This window comes from Cupressus sempervirens, chromosome 8 (assembly GCF_028749045.1).
Source record: "Cupressus sempervirens isolate cs-2001-9-10 chromosome 8, ASM2874904v1, whole genome shotgun sequence".
Taxonomy (NCBI): Eukaryota; Viridiplantae; Streptophyta; class Pinopsida; order Cupressales; family Cupressaceae; genus Cupressus; species Cupressus sempervirens.
Genome location: NC_143125.1, coordinates 86,305,089 through 86,325,650, shown reverse-complemented (window position 1 = coordinate 86,325,650; position 20,562 = coordinate 86,305,089). Strand labels below are relative to the sequence as shown.

Genomic DNA, 20,562 nt, shown 5'->3' with positions numbered 1-20,562 from the left:
GCAACTGGTTTAGACAATTTATGCTTAAAATTAAGGAGCTATAGTGTTCCCATGAAATTTTTAAGTTTCGAGGAAAGGATAAATTAGAATCTTTTCCTAAAACAATAAACTGCTAAAAATCTTAAAATAAGCTTTGAAAAAAAAGTGAAGTGGGGCTGAAAATAAGTAGCTACTATTTATTGGAAAAATGTCAAATGTCTTCACTACATTTATTTCTCTTCTTCTATATTTGACTAAAATTTCTTTTAAGATATTTATTCACCATAAATATCCTATAAACCTTATTTTTGAGTGATGCTTAATGAGCAGCAAAGTTCAATGAGGCCATCAACTCCACAAATTAATGTTAAAAATATGGAACGGCAGCTGCCAGCTAAAATAAAATAAGCCATGTATTTTTTAACCTATTTAAAGAAACGAAAAAGCTCGAACTGCTACTAACTATGCAAGAGCTGATGGCGTTGATGTTTTAACGTAGATTAGGGTTTTAACAGGCTAAGGATTTTAGAAGGGCGTAGAAGTTCCACAGTTTCCGGCAAAAGGATAAGCGTTCTGCAGAAGAACGAGAATATGGCGAAGGATAATCCGGCAAAAGAGAGCATGGATGGTGTCATTACAGACAAGCGATTTTCGCGTCTTCATTCAGACCCTCGTTTTATGCGTCTCCCTAGGAACAAATTTAAGGTACAAATTGACTCCAGGTTTCAGCGTATGTTCTCTGATAAAAAGTTCTCTGAATCTTCAGCTGTTGACAAGAGAGGCAAACCGAAGAAAAAGAAAGATAAGAATGCGTTACTTGAGTATTATTATCGTCAAGATCAGGAGGAGGAGGAGGAAGAACATGTGAATAAACATAACCTAAAGAATAACGGAGATGATACTGATGAAAATATTGGTGAAACGGGTAGAGTGTCCCGTGCCAATTCATTTGATAAAATCCAGAAGAAAAAGAATAAACGCGATGAGAAGCATGGAAAATTTTATACTATATGTGAGGATGATCATGTTGTTTCAGAGGATTGTAATTTGAGCAACGTAACCACCATTTCCAATTCCCGTTTAAAGAAAAAGAATAAGAAAAAGGAGTGTGAAACGGTTGAGAATTATGGCTCCTTAGGTAAGACAATGGATGATTGCTCACACGGTGGTGATGATAAAATCCAGGACATGCAGTTGATGAAGATGGAAAGAAAAAAGAAAAAAGAAATCCAAGTGATTCAGTTGACGAAGACAATAGCCAAGGAGGAAAATACGACGACTGACAAACTGTTTGATTCAAATGAAGTTTTACATGCAGAAACGTGTGCTGGTAAACGAGGACTTGGGTCAATTAAGAAGAAGAAAAAGAAGAGAAATAAGTCAAAGCTGATTGATTTGGATGAGAATCTGTACACAGATGAAGGAGTTACTGATGAACGGTCAGTTCGGTCCATTAAGGATGACACAAAGGAGATTAGCAGTGGGTCGGATGAAAACATGTTTATAGAGGAGGCTCAGGAGAATAATAGAGATGCAAAATTGAAGAATAAAAAGAAAAAGAAGAATGCCAATAATGATCTTGATGATCTGGACAGAAAAAAATACTCTTTCAAAAATGGTTTAGGAATTCAAGGTTTCGAGCAGTTTAAAGGGCATCACGAGCAAGTGAAAACACAGCCAGAGGTTTCTGTGGCATTAGGCGGACATAAGGCTAACAGTAATTTATCTGAGAAACTCAAGTCTAAAGGCAGGCTTAAGGGCAGTAGAGAGGATTTGAATGCCATAGGCGTGTCAAATTTTGTTAAACAATCACAAACAAAGACAGAGAACGAGGATGGTGAGAAGCAGATAGAGAAGCCAAGTTCTATGTTTGAATCAGGGAAGAAGGGAAATAATACAGTGGGAGAGTTTTTACAAAAGCATCAGGAGGACGAAGAATTAAGTGAATCCACATCTTCTTCAGGTAAGGATGTGGATATTTCAGAGAGTGAAGAAAGTGAAGCATCTACATCCTCTGATGATGATGAAGATGAAGATGACTACCAAATAGAGACTGATTACCCAGAGGAGGTATTGCAAATTCTTTGCTATTTTGTATGCATTCAGTATCTATATTGTCGGTTTTCCACAATTCTTATCCCAAGCTTATATGACTTGCAATTAAGTTTGATTCTGAGGTTTAATTTTTCTATTGGAATTAGTTCACAAAAATCAGAAGTACATGTAGAGCTGCAATTCCAGTTACTAACAAAGATAATCACCACAAACTGAGGCAAATATAAATGAGTATGTATTTCCTAGGATAGCTATGTCATCACAGGAACCATATCTAGTGATAGGAGTCTATAGCTCTGCTATTAAAGTCAGCCCGAACACTAGGAACACTATCACCAGTTCCTAATGGAGGTCCAAGGAGCCTCACTTCAATCTCTTTGAACCCAAACAGAACGGTAGGCTTCTTTTCTCTGGTACTTTCTCTGACCTCAGGTTTGGCAAACTGATTCCCAGGATTTTTATTCTAGTGATCTCTATAGTTGAATTACATTTTTCTTTCTGTTTACACATGGAAATTGTCAAACCTTGGTAATGTTGCCAGATACTGGATTACAACCTCTTTGGACTGGTGAACTAAAAGCACAACAAACTGCTAACTGTATTGCCAGTGTTCCTTAACAATGTGACTCCATGAGTTAGGGGATATTTTGAATGTTCTGGATGTCCCGGGGACTTCTGAACTTGGTGGGGATGTCCCCTCCTTGCCCCACTATTTTTAGAATTTTGGGATTGCCCCCCACCCCCACCCCTCAAAGGATGTCCCTTCCTTGCAACTGCAGAATTCTACATTCACTTTTAGCTTTATATTTAGCATTCAAAATTATAGGTTTGAATAAACAATATATGTCAAAACAAGTGCAGAATCTGCATACCACGTGCTGAATTTTAACATGGTATAGGAGCGGAGAATGTGAAATCTTCCAAGGGTTTTGAGGATATAATGCGTGCACGAGTTTCATGTTGAAACTAGGCTAGAAATAACATATAAAAACAATCATATATCCTGGGTAAAAACCCTCTTCTCTGAGGGAAACAATCCAGCCTCCAAAAGTGATACCTTTATTGATATAAAACTTTAAATACAGAGTTCAGAGTTACAGCTTGTCTGATTACAATCAAATATATATATCTCTTATATGTCAGAGTAATATCAGAGATATTTACAACTTACATCTGCTTCATACGAAAATGAACTCCCTTGTCTGATCAAATATACAACAGACATTCCCCTTGTCTGATCAAATATACAACAGACATTCTTATACTAAAATAATCAAATTAACAAGATGGCATGTGCTCAGAAAGTATCTTGAAACTGATTCAAGAAGAATCATATACAAATAAGCACTCACGACTTAATAATATATACAACCTTTGCCTAAAAATAAAACATTAAGCTCAGCCGTTGAATGATAAAACGTCCAAGAAGAAATCGAAAGATGCCAAAAACAATTATGCTGGAGCTGACTATTGGTATCTTTAATGATATTGTAGTGCTCACCGACCAAAATAACACAATGTCGATTGATGATAATATTTACTGCTGATGAGATAATAGGAATCGAAACCGGCAGGAGAATGCCCAATAATAATAACGTGTGGGTCCCAGAATCTCATCGAATTGCCATGTAATATGAATCTTGGTGAAATCTGCATTACATGTTAAAACACAAACAAATTCCGCTAGACAAAAATTGCATCAATATAAAATTGAATAGTCATTTAATATACAAAATTTCATATAAAGCTAAAATATTCAACACTCCCTCTTAGCGTATATGACATTTGTAAAAACAGCACAAAGATCCAATTAGATTAAAATCATGGAATATCTCATATAAGACAAAATCATTTATTCATAACTGAATTTGATCAACATGACAAATTTGTAAGACTCACAGCTAAGCCTTCATTCACGGACTCTCTCAACGTGAATAGTTATGGAATCTCTCAACATAACTTAGAACTCTTATCATGGAATTACTCAGCATGATAATATCATGGACTCTCTCTACATGATATTCACTATCGCATGGTGAAAGATTTGTAATAGCTGATCTTACAATATTTATTAGATCACACACCAAAAATAATAGATAAATCTAAATAAACTTAGACTTAGTTCCATTTAAGTCTTAAGATTTACCATTCCTAATTTATCTCTGAAAAAATGAAATTTCACCTTAGAGGCTTGGTAAAAATATCAGCAGTTTGATCTTCAGTGCTGATATATTTCAGCTCCACAGCCTTTCGAAGAACCATGCCCCTTAAATAATGGTACTTAATCTCTATATGCTTTGACTTGTCATGGAAAACTGGATTTATAGAGATTTTTATTCAGCTCTGGTTATCACAGTAAATTGTAGTAGGTTCAGAAGATTTTTCAAATAATCCACTTATGAGTTTTCGAAGCCAAATAGCTTCACGTGCTGCTGAGTGGGCTGCCACATATTCAGCTTCAGCAGTACTTTGAGCTACACATTTTTGCTTCCTGCTACACCAAGCAATCATTCCTTAACCAAGGCTGAAACAAAAACTTGAAGTACTTTTTCTGTCCACAATACAACCAGCCCAATTAGAATCTAAGAATCCATGAAGTTGCAGGTCATCAGAACAAGTGAAACTCACTCCATACTGTAAAGTTCCTTTGACATATCGCAGAATATGCTTAGCTGCAATGAAATGATATTTACGAGGTTCACTCATGAATTAACTTAAAGTATTAACAGCAAAACAAATATCAGGCCTTGTATTCACGAGATAAATGAGAGAACCAATTAGTTGTCTATAAATGGTACAATCAATTAATTCTAAATCAGCTGCATTTACTTGAATTCTTTTCAAATTAGATTCCATAGGAGTCATAGTTGGCTTGCAGTCAAGCATACCAAATCTCTTCAGAATATCAAGAGCATATTTACCTTGACTAATAATGATTTCATTAAATTGTTGCCAAATTTCTAGAACAAGAAAGTAATGCATTAAACTCAGATCTTTCATTTCAAATTCAGAAGATAACTCCTTTTTGCATTTGACTATCATTTCATCATCTCCTATGATAAATAGATCATCAACATAAAGAACAAGAATCAGTATGAGAGCTTTATACCTTTTGAGATAGATATTTGGATCAGCCTCATTATTTGAAAAACCCAAACTCAAAGGTAACCATCAATGCGCTCATACCAGGCTCGGGGTGCTTGCTTAAGACAATACAATGCCTTACGAAGTTTGCACCCATGAGATTCTTTGTTATGTATAATAAACCCATCAGGTTGTTCTACATAAACTTCTTCATTAATAAAACCATTGAGAAAAGCCGTTTTAACATCCATATGATGAATTTTCCATTTTTTACTTGCAGCAATAGCAATAATGGTTATGATAGATGTGTACCTTGCTACAGGATCAAAAATTTCATCATAATCTATACCTTCTTTTTGACTGAAACCTCTGGCTACAAATCTGGCTTTGAATTTGTCCACACTCCCATTTGCAACATGTTTTATTTTGAATAACCATTTAGAGGAAATGACTGATTTATCTTTAGCACGAGGAACAACCTCCCAAACTTTATTTTTTAGAATAGACTCGTATTCTTCTAACATTGCATCCTTCCAAACCTGCTGACTTAAAGCTGATTCAACACATGAAGGTTTAGAGTCAATAAGATTACACATTAGAGCAGAATCATGATCAAACATTTGAGGACTTTTACATTCTCTAAAAGTTCCTTTAGGAGCTGAAAAATTTTCAGCTTCTTGCATAATATTCCTTGCCCACAAAGGTCTCTTTTTCTCATTCAAACGACTACTAGGTTCAGCCTCAGACATATCTTGAATCTTAGGAGAAGAAAGAGAATCCTCCCTCTCAGAGAAGATTTCTGAATTAGAGGGATCAAAAGAAGAATTTTCAGGAACTTGAGGAACATCCAAATCCATATCAAGAGAAGAATCAACAGATTTGAAGCAATAAGAATTCTCTTCAAAAGAAACATCTCTACTAAGGTCAATAGATTTTTGTCCTGGAATGTAAATCCTATACGCTTTTGTAGATTCTCTATAACCAACAAAAAATCCCTTTTTACTTTTAGGATCTAATTTTGATCTCTTGTCTTTGGGAATATGAATATAAACTGATGAACCAAAAATTTTCAAATGACTTACATCAGGTTTAGAACCGGTAAAAGCTTCTTTCGGAGTCATATTATTAAGAATACGATGTGGGCTTCTATTTTGAACATAAACTGCTGTCCTGCAGGCCTCTGCCCAAAGAAAAATTTGCAGATTTTTGTCATGAATCATAGCTTTAGCAGCCTCAACAATAGATCTGTTTTTCCTTTCAGCAACTCCATTTTGCTGAGGATTATAGGGAACACAATACTTCCTCTTAATTCCTGCTTCAACACAAAAAGACTGAAAAGAACCTGATATAAATTCACCACCATTATCAGATCTGAGAGTCTTGATTTTCTTTTTAGAGAAATTCTCAACTGAAGCTTTAAATGTAATAACCCTCTTCAAATCTGCTCTCAAAAAATGCTGATGAAAGCTCAAGGAATTTCATCAAACAATTCACATGCAAGGGACGTATGACTGATATAGTATTTCAGCTGGCTTTAAATGACTCTTTTTTCAATTTGCATCAATGAGAATCTTGTGCTAGAAGACTCCAAATGGACTACATAATGGCTTAACATGAGTGTGCTACTAATTTTGACAATATTCAGTGCATATATATGATCTAAACATGAGAAATGAACACCTACAGCCAACTGGCATTTTTACAAACAGTTGGTGTCCAAACTAACTAGCTGATAAATAATGATATTGAATTGCTTAAATGACACCAGCAACTATTATCTTCTAAATTTGCAATGAAATTTCTAATACAATGCTCAGGAAATATGGCCAAGACTTTTGGCATTTACATGGATTACAAAATGATAATGCTGGTATAATGCACACCTACAGCTGAAACTTATAACACCCTAAAAAAACAATACTAATAAAAGAACCTGGTTGTAGATGGTTGTAATAATTTTCTTCAATGCTGCCCCTTCTGCTTTGCTTTTCCGATTTGCTTTTTCGAACTAATTTTTCGGACTGCTTTTTCGGCCTGCTTTTTCGGTTCCACTTTTTCGGACTGCTTTTTTGGCCAGCTTTTTCAGTTCCGCTTTTTTGGACTGCTTTTTCGTATCTGCTTTTTCAGTCTGCTACGTTGTTGAATCTCAAGACCATATCTTTCAATGGCGTCAATATTTCCAGCTTGAAGGGATTTCGTCCTTCAAACTATTGAGACATAATCTCCAGAAAATTTTTCAATTTTCTTTGATATTTCCAAGCCTGAATAAATGAGAGCTATCCTCTTCCTTTTAATCCCTTCCTCATTTGCTCTACGCTTCTGTCTTGCCAATGTGGGATAATATATGAGTTTTAATATTACTTCTTTTTTTCTTTTTACAAAGTCCATATATGTACTCAAAAGGGGGACTCTTGATTTTTTTATAAAGTGACTTTATGAAACATTATAATATTTAATTTAAATAGTCACTTTACCGTTGTAACTTCGAACATTAAAATAATATACCAAATAAACTCGAAATCCCACATATAATAGCTCATCAGAAAGAGCCCAACAAAACACATCTCATCCTGTCATTGAAAATTGAAGGCACTGCATCCCCCTATTGGCTTACTAAAAATAGTAAGTCTTCCCGAAAACCCAACAAACAAACTCCGTTTGGCCTGTAATTAAATTTGACTAGGCCAAATAACCTTAGGATCCCTTTTGAAGTCCTGGTTAGCCCTCGGGACCATACAAGAATGGGCTAACGACAACATACCTCCAAACTGGCTAAGTGGGGGACATTACAGTCCACCCCTCTTGAAATTGCTTGTCCCCAAGCAATCTCAACTCAGGATGCTGAATAATCTCCTCTGCCTCCCATGTCGCATCCTCAACTGGTAGGTTCTTCCACTTTACTAGGTACTCCCTGATAGTCCGCCTGCGAAGCACCCTCTCCCTAGAGTCAAGTATAGCCTCAGAACCAAGATAAGCTTTCCCTCATCATCAAGAGGTGGCAATACTACTGAAGGCACCACATTGTGGCCCAATGCCTTCTTAAGGCGTAACACATGGAACAACACATTATGCACTTTATTATCTGCAGGCAACTCCAACTCATAAGCTACTTCGCCCACTCTTCTGATTACTTTGAACAGTCCATAGTAGCGTGGTTTCAATTTCTCTGCTCCACTCTTCTTGAGAGAGGACTGTCTATACGGTTGTAACATGAGGTACACCATGTCTCCTACCTCAAAAGACCTTTCAACCTTGTGCTGATCAGCATATTGCTTCTACTGATTTTGTGCCTTTTGCAAATTTTCCTTCAAGGATCGCATAATGTCCTAACACTCCTGCAAAATATCCTTGGCCTTAGGCATCCTACTGTCCCCAAATAACAAATCCAGAAAATTAGGAGCATCATACCCGTACAGTTCCATGAAAGGGGACATTTGAATAAACATATGGAAAGAGGTATTATAGCAATACTCCCCTAGATGTAGCCACTTCACCCAAGCCCTCTGCTGCTCTGCAATGTAGTTTCGGAGATATCCCTCAACCCACTTGTTCACTATCTCTGTTTGCCCATCGGTTTGGGGGTGGTAACTGGTACTCGGAGTGAGCTCTGTTCCACATAACTTGAACAACTCCTGCCAAAAGTGGCTCATAAATCTGCTATCTTTGTCACTGACTATGCTTCGTGGTATCCCATTTAGTCTGAATACCTCTCGAAAAAATAGTTCTGCTATTTGTGCTGCTGAATATGTAGACGAAATTGCAAAGAAATGTGCAAATTTCGTCAATCTGTCTACCACAACAAAAATACAATCCCGACCCTGTGCCTTGGGGGGGCCTGTGATGAAATCCATGGAAATGTTATCCCACTTCTTCTCTGGTATGGGTAGGGGCTGTAGTAAACCACCTGGAAAGGAATTTTCCTGTTTGTTCTGCTGACATACTTGGCACTCCCTAACAAACTGAAGCACTTCTGTTTTGAGTCCTTTCCAAGTGAAGCGCTCTCTCACCTGCCGATATGTCTTAAATAATCCAGGATGTCCTGCCAATGGTGAATCATGAAATGCTTTCAAAATCTTCTGCTTCATAGCAGACTCGGGTACTAAATAAATCCTTTCCTTGTAGATGATCAGATCATTTACAACAGTGTATCGACTATCTTGAATAGTTCCTTCAATAACACTAGATGCCCAACTATCCTTGGCATACTTTGCCAAGATCAACTCTCTCCAATCATCCATGACTATCCCAACAACAAGCAAATGAGGCCTTCTGGATAAAGCATCTGCGACAATATTTTTCTTCCCTTTGACATAGACTATGTCAAAATCATAAGCCTGTAACTTACCCATTTTTGTTGCCTGTCATTAAGATCCTTCTATTCAAGGAAATGTTTCAAGTTGTTATGATTTGTTTTTACTGTGAATCGGCTCCCTGCTAAGTATTGCCTGAACTTAGCGAGCGCGTGCATGATTGCTAGCATTTCCTTGTCATAGATGCTGTAAGTTCTCTCAACACCTCGTAATTTCCTGCTCTCATATGCGATGGGATGTTTGTCTTGCATGAGGACAGCTCCTACGCCCTCTCCTGAGGCATCACACTGTAGCTCAAAAGGCCTGGTGAAATCTGGAATGGCTAAAATAGGACATGTACTCATCAGCTCCTTGAACCTGTCAAAACAATCCTGAGTCCTCTCTGACCATTTGAAACAGTCTCTTCGTGTCAAATCTGTAAGTGGTGCTGCTATCTGTGAAAATCCCTTCACAAATCTGCGGTAGAACCCACAAAGCCCAAGAAATCCGTTGAGTTGTGAAGTGTTCCTCGGTGGTGGCCAATCCAGAATGGCCCTGATCTTGTCTGGGTCAACCCGAACACTTCCTGCACTAATAATATGCCCTAGATAAAGCAACTCTGTCATCCGAACTCGCATTTACTCATCTTGGCATATAATGACTCCCTCTCTAGAATGCTGAGCACTGCATCAATATGCTTCAAATGTTCCACCCAAGTACGACTGTATATCAGTATATCATCAAAAAAGATCAACACAAACTTCCTCAACTGATCTCTGAATACTCTATTCATACAGGACTAGAAAGTGGCGGGGGCATTAGTCAACCCAAAGGGCATGACTAAGAACTCAAAATGTTCGTAGTGGCATCTAAAAGCTGTCTTCTCCACATCCACCTCTCTAACCCGTATCTGGTGGTAGCCGGATCTCAAATCAATCTTAGAGAAGTAGCATGCACTTGCAATTCATCAATAAGCTCATCAATGCGATAGGGTATCGGTTTTTGATTGTCTTCTTGTTTAGCTCCCTATAATCAATACACATCCTCATTGTACCATCCTTCTTCTTTACCAATACTACTGAAGAAGCGAAAGGACTCTTGCTTGGCCGTATGTGCCCCATGTCAATCAACTCCTTGATTGCCTTTTCTATGTCATCCTTATATCTCTTTGGATGGCGGTAGGGTGTGATGATGACTGGCTTAGCCCCTTCCTCTAAATCAATAACATGCTCGATTCCCCTATCCGGGGGTCTCCCTGGAGGTATCTCACCAAACACCTTAGTATGTTTGGTTATTATTTTTTGTACATCAGGTGGATACTCCTGTTTATGTTGCTCTGTCACCTCAGGCATTACTTTGAACTCTGCTGTCCACTGCACCTGGTCGTGTCTGAAGAAACTTTGCATCCGCTTGAGTGACACCACTCGAAGTCTCCCATCTGACAAACCTCTAAGCACTATCTTCTTATCATTTGCCTCAAACCTCATTTCCATTTTCTGGAGGTTAAATGTAAACTCTTCCAGAGATTTCATCCAATTCATCCCAAGCACCATATCCTGATCACCAATGTTGACAACAAAGAAATCTCCCACCATGTCATAATCTCCCAAACGAAGTTGCAAGTTGGAGATTTTCTTGGTACAGTCAATTTTGAAGCCATTGGCAACCATCACCCTAAATCCCTTATGCTCTTCTGTATGTAGCCCTCTGCGTGACACAAACTTTTCATCAATGAAGTTATGTGTTGCCCCTGTATCAATGAGTGCCACAAATCTTTGTCCATCCAAAGTTCCCCTAACTCTAAAAGTGACGGCCTCCTGTATACTGGACAACTGAGCTATCGTGCTATCACTGTGTGCTTTCTCATGTGAAGAATTATCATCTCCATCTGATTCTGATGATTGCTCTGAATCTCCATCCACTGACTCTTCGGCTGAAAAGTACTCCATCTGCTTAGCTTTTGCTTTCAATGGACACTTATGTGACAAATCCCAAGGTTCCCTGCAATGAAAACAAAGCTTCTTCTTCCTAAGATCATTAAGTGTCTCATTGTCCAACCTCTTGCTTTCCTCCTTAGGTGGCTGAGCCTCTCTATGAAAAGGTTTATTGTCCTTATCTTTCCTCGAAGGGAAACTCTTTGCCTGGAATTTATTTTTAGAAGCTGAAGAGGAATCCATGTCACGAGCTTTCTTAATGGCCTCCTGCAAAGTGGGAGGGTTGAGAGCTTTAATCCACCCTCTCAACGGATCAGCTAACCCATCCATAAATAGAACTAGTATCCTCTGTTCAGATACATCTGTTACTAACACTGCAAGTTTTTGAAATTCTGAAAGTATGTTTCCAATGATCCCCATTGTTTAAGTTGAGCTAACTCCTTGAAATGGAGTTCTGGATCCTTCCTGTCAAAACTTTCAATCAGTCTCTCCGTAAACTCCACATATGAGGTAATGTGTGCATGACCCATATTGACCATACCATGATGCCACCACTCGTGTGCTAACCCATCCAGATGAATTGCTGCATACTTAATAGCTTCTTCCTCAGGCATAGGGTTCAATTGAAAGTATGTGTCAAGCTTTTGAACTCAAGCTCTTGTTGTAGACTTCCCCGAGCCATCATAATATGGTAACTGAAGTTTCCCTACTTTCTTCCTTAGCTCATAGCTCTGGTTCCTGTTATGTCCACGTGGCATATGTTTCATCCGCACATCCATATACTCTCTAAAGGTAATTGCAGCAGTAAAATCTAGACCTCCGGCTTCCCAATCTCTCCTCAACTGGTCCTGTATATCAGTGATTTGGGACTCTGGTACGGGCTGCTCTGGAGCTCTAGGAGGAAATGTGGGAATCATGGGCCTCGAACTCACTGTCTGAGCTTGCTGGGGTGCATGACTGAAATTGTTCCCAACTTGTTCACCTCCATTATGTGTCCCATCTTGATTATTCTCATTCTGATTGTTTCCTCCACCTATGTTAGCGTTCAAACCCATTTGACGAGCCATCATCTACATCATAAGCTCCATTCTCTGATTTTGTTCCTGTGCCCTCTATCCTGCTAATTGCTGTCCCTGTGCCAAGGTCTCTAATAATTGTAAGAATCTTTCCTCTCCAGTATCCCGAGCATTCCTGTCATCTCGGTCACCCATATTGATGTCTTGATGAAAGAATACCTCCTCTGTGTTTGTACGACTGGATTCTATGTCCACCTGCACGGATGAACTAGACTGTTCGCTCTGCAGGTCTGAAATCCTATTTTGTCTTGCTCTGGTATTCCAAAAATTATAAGGCCCTTGTCGCATGCTCAAACATAAATGCTCTGATTTTAGTGTTTTGACATTTCGTCAAACACTTTCCCTTCTATCCGGCTGTTCCAAATTCCCTATAACACCTCCACAGGATGGCAGGACTTATAGCTCTGATACCACTGTAATGACCCTCCTCAAATCTGCTCTCAAAAAATGCTGATGAAAGCTCAAGGAATTTCATCAAACAATTCACATGCAAGGGACGTATGACTGATATAGTATTTCAGCTAGCTTTAAATGACTCTTTTTTCAATTTGCATCAATGAGAATCTTGTGCTAGAAGACTCCAAATGGACTACACAATGGCCTAACATGAGTGTGCTACTAATTTTCACAATATTCAGTGCATATATATGATCTAAACATGAGAAATGAACACCTACAGCCAACTGGCATTTTTACAAACAGTTGGTGTGCAAACTAACTAGCTGGTAAATAATGATATTGAATTGCTTAAATGACACCAACAACTATTATCTTCTAAATTTGCAATGAAATTTCTAATACAATGCTCAGGAAATATGGTCAAGACTTTTGGCATTTACATGGATTACAAAATGATAATGCTGGTATAATGCACACTTACAGCTGAAACTTATAACACCCTAAAAAAACAATACTAATAAAGGAACCTGGTTGTAGATGGCTGTAATAATTTTCTTCAATGTTGCCCCTTCTGCTTTGCTTTTCTGATTTGCTTTTTCGAACTGCTTTTTCGGACTGCTTTTTCGGTTCCGCTTTTTCGGATTGCTTTTTTGGCCAACTTTTTCGGTTCCGCTTTTTCGGACTGCTTTTTCGTATCTTCTTTTTCAGACTGCTACCTTGTTGAATCTCAAGACCATATCTTTCAATGGCATCAAGAGTTCCAGCTCGAAGGGATTTCGTCCTTCAAATTATTGAGACATAATCTCCAGAAAATTTCCCAATTTTCTTTGATATTTCCAAGCCTGAATAAATGAGAGCTATCCTCTTCCTTTTAATCCCTTCCTCACTTGCTCCACGCTTCCGTCTTGCCAATGTGGGATAGTACATGAGTTTTAATATTACTTCTTTTTTTCCTTTTATAAAGTCCATGTATGTACTCAAAAGGGGGACTCTTGATTTTTTTATAAAGTGACTTTATGAAACATTATAATATTTAATTTAAATAGTCACTTTACCGTTGTAACTTCGAACATTAAAATAATATACCAAATAAACTCGAAATCCCACACATAATAGCTCATCAGAAAGAGCCCAACAAAATGCATCTCATCCTGTCATTGAAAATTGAAGGCACTGCATCCCCCTATTGGCTTACTAAAAATAGTAAGTCTTCTCGAAAACCCAACAAACGAACTCCGTTTGGCCTGTAATTAAATTTGACTAGGCCAAATAACCTCAGGATCCCTTTTGAAGTCCTGGTTTGCCCTCAGGACCATACAAGAATGGGCTAACGACAACATACCTCCAAACTGGCTAAGTGGGGGACATTACATTAAATTCCTTGAACCTAGATAAAACTTCATCAGATTCTTTGGTTTTAAGAAAATAGATTCATGTTTTACGAGAACAATCATCGATGAAAGTAACATAGTACCAAAAACCACTTAAAGAAGCCGATGACATTGGTCCACATAAATCTGAATGGATCAGCTCTAAAACATACTTAGATCTATTTTCACTTGAATGAAAAGGACTTTTAGAAAATTTTCCCAATGAGCAACCTTTGCAAATGCCATCAAAAGAGGAGCTTAGAGAAGGAAGACCTACAACAAACTTCCCTAAAGAAGAAAGAGATTTGAAATTAAGGTGACCAAATCTCTTGTGCCATAATAAGTTGATATTGGAAGTAGAATGAAACATGAACTTGATTTGCTGCAAGCTTATAAAGACTTCCATGACGTTCACCAATAATTTGAGCAGAATTAAAATTAGAATCTTTCTTCCAAGCCATTACACTTCCATTAGAAAAAGCAATATTAAGACCTTTATCTTCCAAAGCTGATATGGAAATTAAATTCCTCTTAATACAAGGGACAAATAAAACATCACTTAGATAAAGAGGAATACCAGATTTTAATTTTAATAATGTATTACCTGCCCCTTTAACAGAATAAGATGCATCATCACCAATAATCACTTGAAGATGAGGATCTGATTCAATAAGATTTGAAATATGATGCTTGAACCCAAAGATATGACGAGATGCACCACTATCGATTAACCAAGTGTTACGATCTGCTTGCACGTGACTAGACAAAGCTGATATAAGAACAAGACCTTCTGAGGAATCCTTTGAAGGAGAAGAAACTTTTGAATCAGATATAGTCACATCATGAAAATTCAGTTTGATAGTGCAATGCTTAGCAACCAAGTTTTTCACACCTAAAACATTTAATCTTGGAGAAGTCTATCTTTCTTTTAGATTCAGAAGATGAGGAAAGATTTTTATCTTCAAACCTTTTGAAAAATTTCTTCCTTCCTCTTTTTTTAGAAGTTTGAGAAGTAAGCACTTGGTCTTCTACTTGAATAGATTTACGAGAACTCCCTCTAGCCTTCGGACGACATTCCTCTTGAATACAATCAGTTCTCAGCCTTTCAAAAGTTGGAAAGTCACTTCTACTACTAATTCCTTGAATAAAAGATTCCCAAGAATGAGGAAGACCATTCATTGCAAGCATAACAAGTTCTTTGTCATTGACAGATTCTCCAATAGAGCTTAACTGATCTTTAAGTTTAGAAGTCTTCAAGAAGAAAGAGACAATAGAGTCACCTTTGCCCATCTTGATGTGAAGAAGCTGCATACGAAGAGCCAAAGTCTTGCTGATATTGTTTATCTCATAGACACTATGAAGTGAATCAAACATTTCTTTGCCAGATTTCAGCTTTGAAACAGTAGGAACTAAATGATCCTTCATGGAATCAATAATAATTCTTTTGGCCAGAATCATGTTCTTCTTCCAAGCTGCCTTTTCTTTAGGATCAAAGGGTTCTGAAACTTCAAAATCTACAAAAGAAAGAAGATCATTTTCTTCCAGAACTAGCAAGATTTTGGATTTCCATAAGATGAAATTTGAAGCCCCTTCCAGACGATCTTCTACCTTCAATCCAGGCACCATGATTGCAAATGAAAAGAAATCTAGTCCAGTCTTCAAAATTATGAACCTTGCTCTGATACCATGTTGAAACTAGGCTAGAAATAACATATAAAAACAATCATATATCCTGGGAAAAAACCCTCTTCTCTGAGGGAAACAACCCAGCCTCCAAAAGTGATACCTTTATTGATATAAAACTTTAAATACAGAGTTCAGACTTACAGCTTGTCTGCTTACAATCAAATATATATATATCTCTTATATGTCAGAGTAATATCAGAGATATTTACAACTTACATCTGCTTCATATGAAAATAAACTCCCTTGTTTGATCAAATATACGACAGACATTCTTATACTAAAATAATCAAATTAACAAGACGACATGTGCTCAGAAAGTATCTTGAAACCGATTCAAGAAGAATCGTATACAAATAAGGACTCACGACTTAATAATATATACAACCTTTGCCTAAAAATAAAACATTAAGCTCAGCCATTGAATGATAAAACGTCCAAGAAGAAATCGAAAGATGCCAAAAACAATTATGCTGGAGCCGACAATTGGTATCTTTAATGATATTATAGTGCTCATCGACCAGAATGACACAATGTCGATTGATGATAATATTCACCGCTGATGAGATAATCGGAATTGAAACCGGCAGGAGAATGCCCAATAATAATGACGTGTGGGTCTAGAATCTCATTGAATTGCCATGTAATATGAATCTTGGTGAAATCTGCATTACATGTTAAAACACAAACAAATTCCGCTAGACAAAAATTGCATTAATATAAAATTGAATAGTCATTTAATATACAAAATTTCATATAAAGCTAAAATATTCAACATTTCAAAGATTGAAGTTGTGCATGTGAGAGGCACAAATACTTGTGAGGGATGTTGTTGGGTGTGATGCCCAGAATCTTTCAGTAATTGTAAGGTTGATTTTATCTAGAGATAGGTGGCTGATTATTTCTATTGGTGTGATTCCTAAGAATACAGTTGATGATTGATTGCTTAAAACAAATGTTGATCTTTATTGTGGACATATTTGCAGTTGGAAGCCTTGAGACCCACATACTTGAGTGGTTGGAATGCGGTCTCATAGGTTTTCCACTTACCAATGTTTGTGATGGGTTTCTGTGATGATAGACTCAAGGAAATAGAATGGACATCACATTTGCTCTTGGGGGCTAATTGTCAAACAAAATTTGGTAGGAAAGTGTTGTTCATTTTGAAGACCATCTGTAGCATCCATATCAAATGAAGATGCATTACACTTGACATTATCCATTTGTAGGTAAATGTCAATTGAACCTAGGTGGATGTTGACAGTGAATTGAAAGATGCAGTATACTTGATTTTAATTGAAAGCTTGATATAGACATCCTATAGCTATCAAAGATCTACTATTGATTTCCATGTAGAGTAATGGAGAATATAATGTAATCTTGAAGAATCCCACAATATTTGAGTTGTATGAAATTTTTAACATGGATGAAAACGGTTTTCAGAAAAAAGGCGATGGAGTGGTGAATTGGGAAGCCCATTGCTACATGCAACAATGTCTTCCAATAGGTTTCCTAGACTTGTTGGAACGCATAGTTTCATGTATCAATGAACTTTTTGATTTACCAAAGGATTGCCATCTTAATGGAAGCAACATTCATCCATGTGGAGAATTTTATACAAATCAAACATGGGAGGGTTTTGGAAGATTCCGTCCTATTCTCCACTGCATGTCTATGGAGATAAGCAATGGATCTCCAATAGCTAAAGGATTGTCTATATTGAGCTTTTGAGTTACCATTTTACTAAACTGTGTCTTTCAGTTTGGATACATTGTCAACATCCACTCACATTTGGTTGACATTTGCCTGCAAATGGATTATGTTAGGTGTGACACGTCTTCATTTGATATGGATTTCACTAATGGTCTTCAAAAAGAACAACCCTTGTTTGCCAAAAAATGTTAGACAATTGGCCCCAAGATTAGATGTGACATCCATTATATTTCCTTGAGTCGACCATTATAGAATCCTATAACTGACTATATGCAGTGGATGACTCTTGCTATTACAAATAGAGCTATGCTAGAGGGTTGCAGGTCTTTATGATCAAGCTCCCTACGCCTCTCCTTTGTCAGTGATCGACTTCACTACCTTGCTAGATTTATGTGGATTTAAGTTTCCCAATCGGTGACTCATACCGCTCATATCTATATTGCTGTTTGCTACTTTTTGCTAGCCTCCACTCACTATGCTATTCATAGTGGGTCCGAGGGGGACCCTCTCTCTAACTTGCATAACAATATAACTAGGTTCTTTGCATTGGGTGAAGTCTTCATTTTGGGTGACTTCAAAGCATGAACTAGAGATAGACTCTTCATGACAAGGTCTTTGATGCGATGTGCACTTCAAAGGCAAACCTTGCCTCGCTTGGTCTTCAACATTCCTTTGATGATTTTGCAGGCCCTCTCACAAGGTATGGGTGCTACCTGCTGCAACAATGCGATTCCTTGAGTCTAGTGATAAACAACGACCTCCCCCATTTTCTCGGCTTCACTTGCTGGTCCCATTCCAGTGGTTCGAGCGTCATTGATTACACCCTCTCTTGCTCCTCCCTCATTCTTGAGGTTAACGGTCTCCCCTTCACCCGCCTTCCCTTTATTGACCACGCTCTCCTGAGTCTCACCTTGCGACCCCCTCCTAGCCCCTCGTTCCCCCTGCCTTGCAGCGTAATTTTCCCTCCTCCCCCCTCTTCCTTGCTTCCCCACCACACCTCCGTTGACTTCGATAGTGGGGATCATGACCTCTTCAGTATGCATCTCAGTTGCCTTCTCCCTTTCTTGTTTGCTGTTGGTGGTAGTGCTTCTTCCTTGTTCGATCTCATATTTGCATGCATTTGGGAGCCTGCTCACTTCTCCATCCCCACCGTCCAAAGCCTGACTCGGGTCCACTTATCCATACTTCCATTTGTCCCTATAACCTTTGGTTTGATGATGATTGTAAATCCTTCCACCACACCCAACCCTTCATCCAACCTCCTTCGCGCAACTGAAGCATTCCATCGCCTCTTCCTTCGCTGTAAAAAGTGTGCCTTCATCTCGCACCGTAGTCATTCCCTCCTCTCCCCTAAGGCTTCTTGGTGCACCCTTTTTCCCCATGACAATCTTAGATCTCGGTTCGCTGATCTCCCACACCTCTACCCTTTATGACATTCTCGGGCAGCCATCTATTACTGTCACCTCTCCTTCTCATTGCCATCTTTTTATGGCTAGCAGTATCCATGAGGCGGTCAGGAGTTTGAGTAGTAGTAGGGTCCTCATTTCTTCTTCTAGGGCTCAGTGATTGAGATTTCATCTTCTTACACTTATCTAGGTGTCATGTTCTTTGGTCCTTGTTTTAGTATGAGACATGTGCATCATTCTCGCATCAACAAAGGGTATGACTCTTTGGCCCTTGTTGAGAGACAATGTTTCAGGTATCACTTTCAGGAGATGGCATCCAAGTTGACTTTTATGGATTCCTTGATTAGATCGATGATCCTCTATGGATTTGTGTTGTGGGGGCCCTCCTTACATGAGTCCTATTGGGCTTCGATCAAATGGTTTCAAACACTTTTTCTTTGGTGCATCATTTGTTGTTGCCAGACGACTCCACATAGTATTGTCTAGGTGGAGTTTGGGGTCCATCCTTTTAGGCTTGGTACCATCTTTGACCTAGTTTGGTTCCTGCATCGTGTACATTGTTTCACAAATTCTTTGCAGGGTCACCACAGGTACACCTACCAAGCTTATTGTTCCTCGGCTGATATTGCATGGTTGGACCCTGTAGGGAGGTCTTGTTGTTGGTATGCTCAGGCTTTTGCTCTCATGAGATCATTTGGGATTGATGTAGACCATCTCCCTCGTTTTCAATACTCTTTAGATGCCTCGATCCATTTGTTACCACCTTGCCATGAGCTGAATGAACACATCAGGATGGATATTTGTTGACAATACGCTCTCACTACTTGGGTTAATTCCCTGGGGGGTCTGAGCCCAAGGATGGCCTTCTATGCTGAGCATTTTCAAGAGGTTTAGGACAAGATCACTGTTTTCCCCTCTTACCTTTCTTGTAGCTGGTCACATGCACTCCGTTTTTCCCTTGGGTACTTTAGAGTTGGATCCCATATGCTCCGCATTGTGTGTGATCATAACTTGCAAAGAGTTGTTAGGATCTGCAAGTTGTGTGATTTGGGGGTTGTTGAGACTGAGGCTCACCTTATTTTCTGCTGTCCAATATACTATGAGATTAGAGGGAGGTACTATTGTTTATTCAGAGAGTCTCACTCTCTCCCCTCCTTCGGGTACACGGATCACATTGGTTTACATTAGGATCAGGTTCAGTTGATCACATCTTTCTTTCCTATGGTTTCCTTGATTCAGGGAACCAAGTGGCCCCTTGGTTCTCCTTTTGGGAATCTCTGGGTTGTGTGCCCTTAATGTTGACAATTGAAATGTTAAAATTCTTTTGAATAGTCAAGCACACAAGAATTCATAGGAAAAGAACCTCTTTAGATTGATATCAAGCCAATAGAGTTTTGTTTCAATTTGGTATGGCTTTCAATGTTTACTTTTCACAAGTACTCTTGTAAGGTTCCTATATATGTAAAAATATCAGACAGAAGGCTTTACTATTTATGATATTGTCGACTATTTCCCTCTAATTTGTTTATTTGGATTTTATATAAATGGAAAGTATTTAGGACAAGTCTAAGGCA

At 38.3% G+C, this 20,562-nt stretch overlaps 1 protein-coding gene across 1 annotated transcript in view; it reads left to right on the top strand.

The window, feature by feature from the left end:
* The first annotated feature begins 334 nt into the window (after nt 1–334).
* LOC149541753 (pre-rRNA-processing ESF1-like protein) overlaps nt 335–20,562 on the top strand; it is a 99,415-nt gene continuing 79,187 nt past the window's right edge. The window contains exon 1 of the mRNA XM_089796867.1: nt 335–2,049. Coding sequence (XP_089652993.1) covers nt 571–2,049 — 1,479 coding nt within the window. The 5' untranslated portion in view covers nt 335–570. The remainder of the gene's footprint in view (nt 2,050–20,562) is intronic.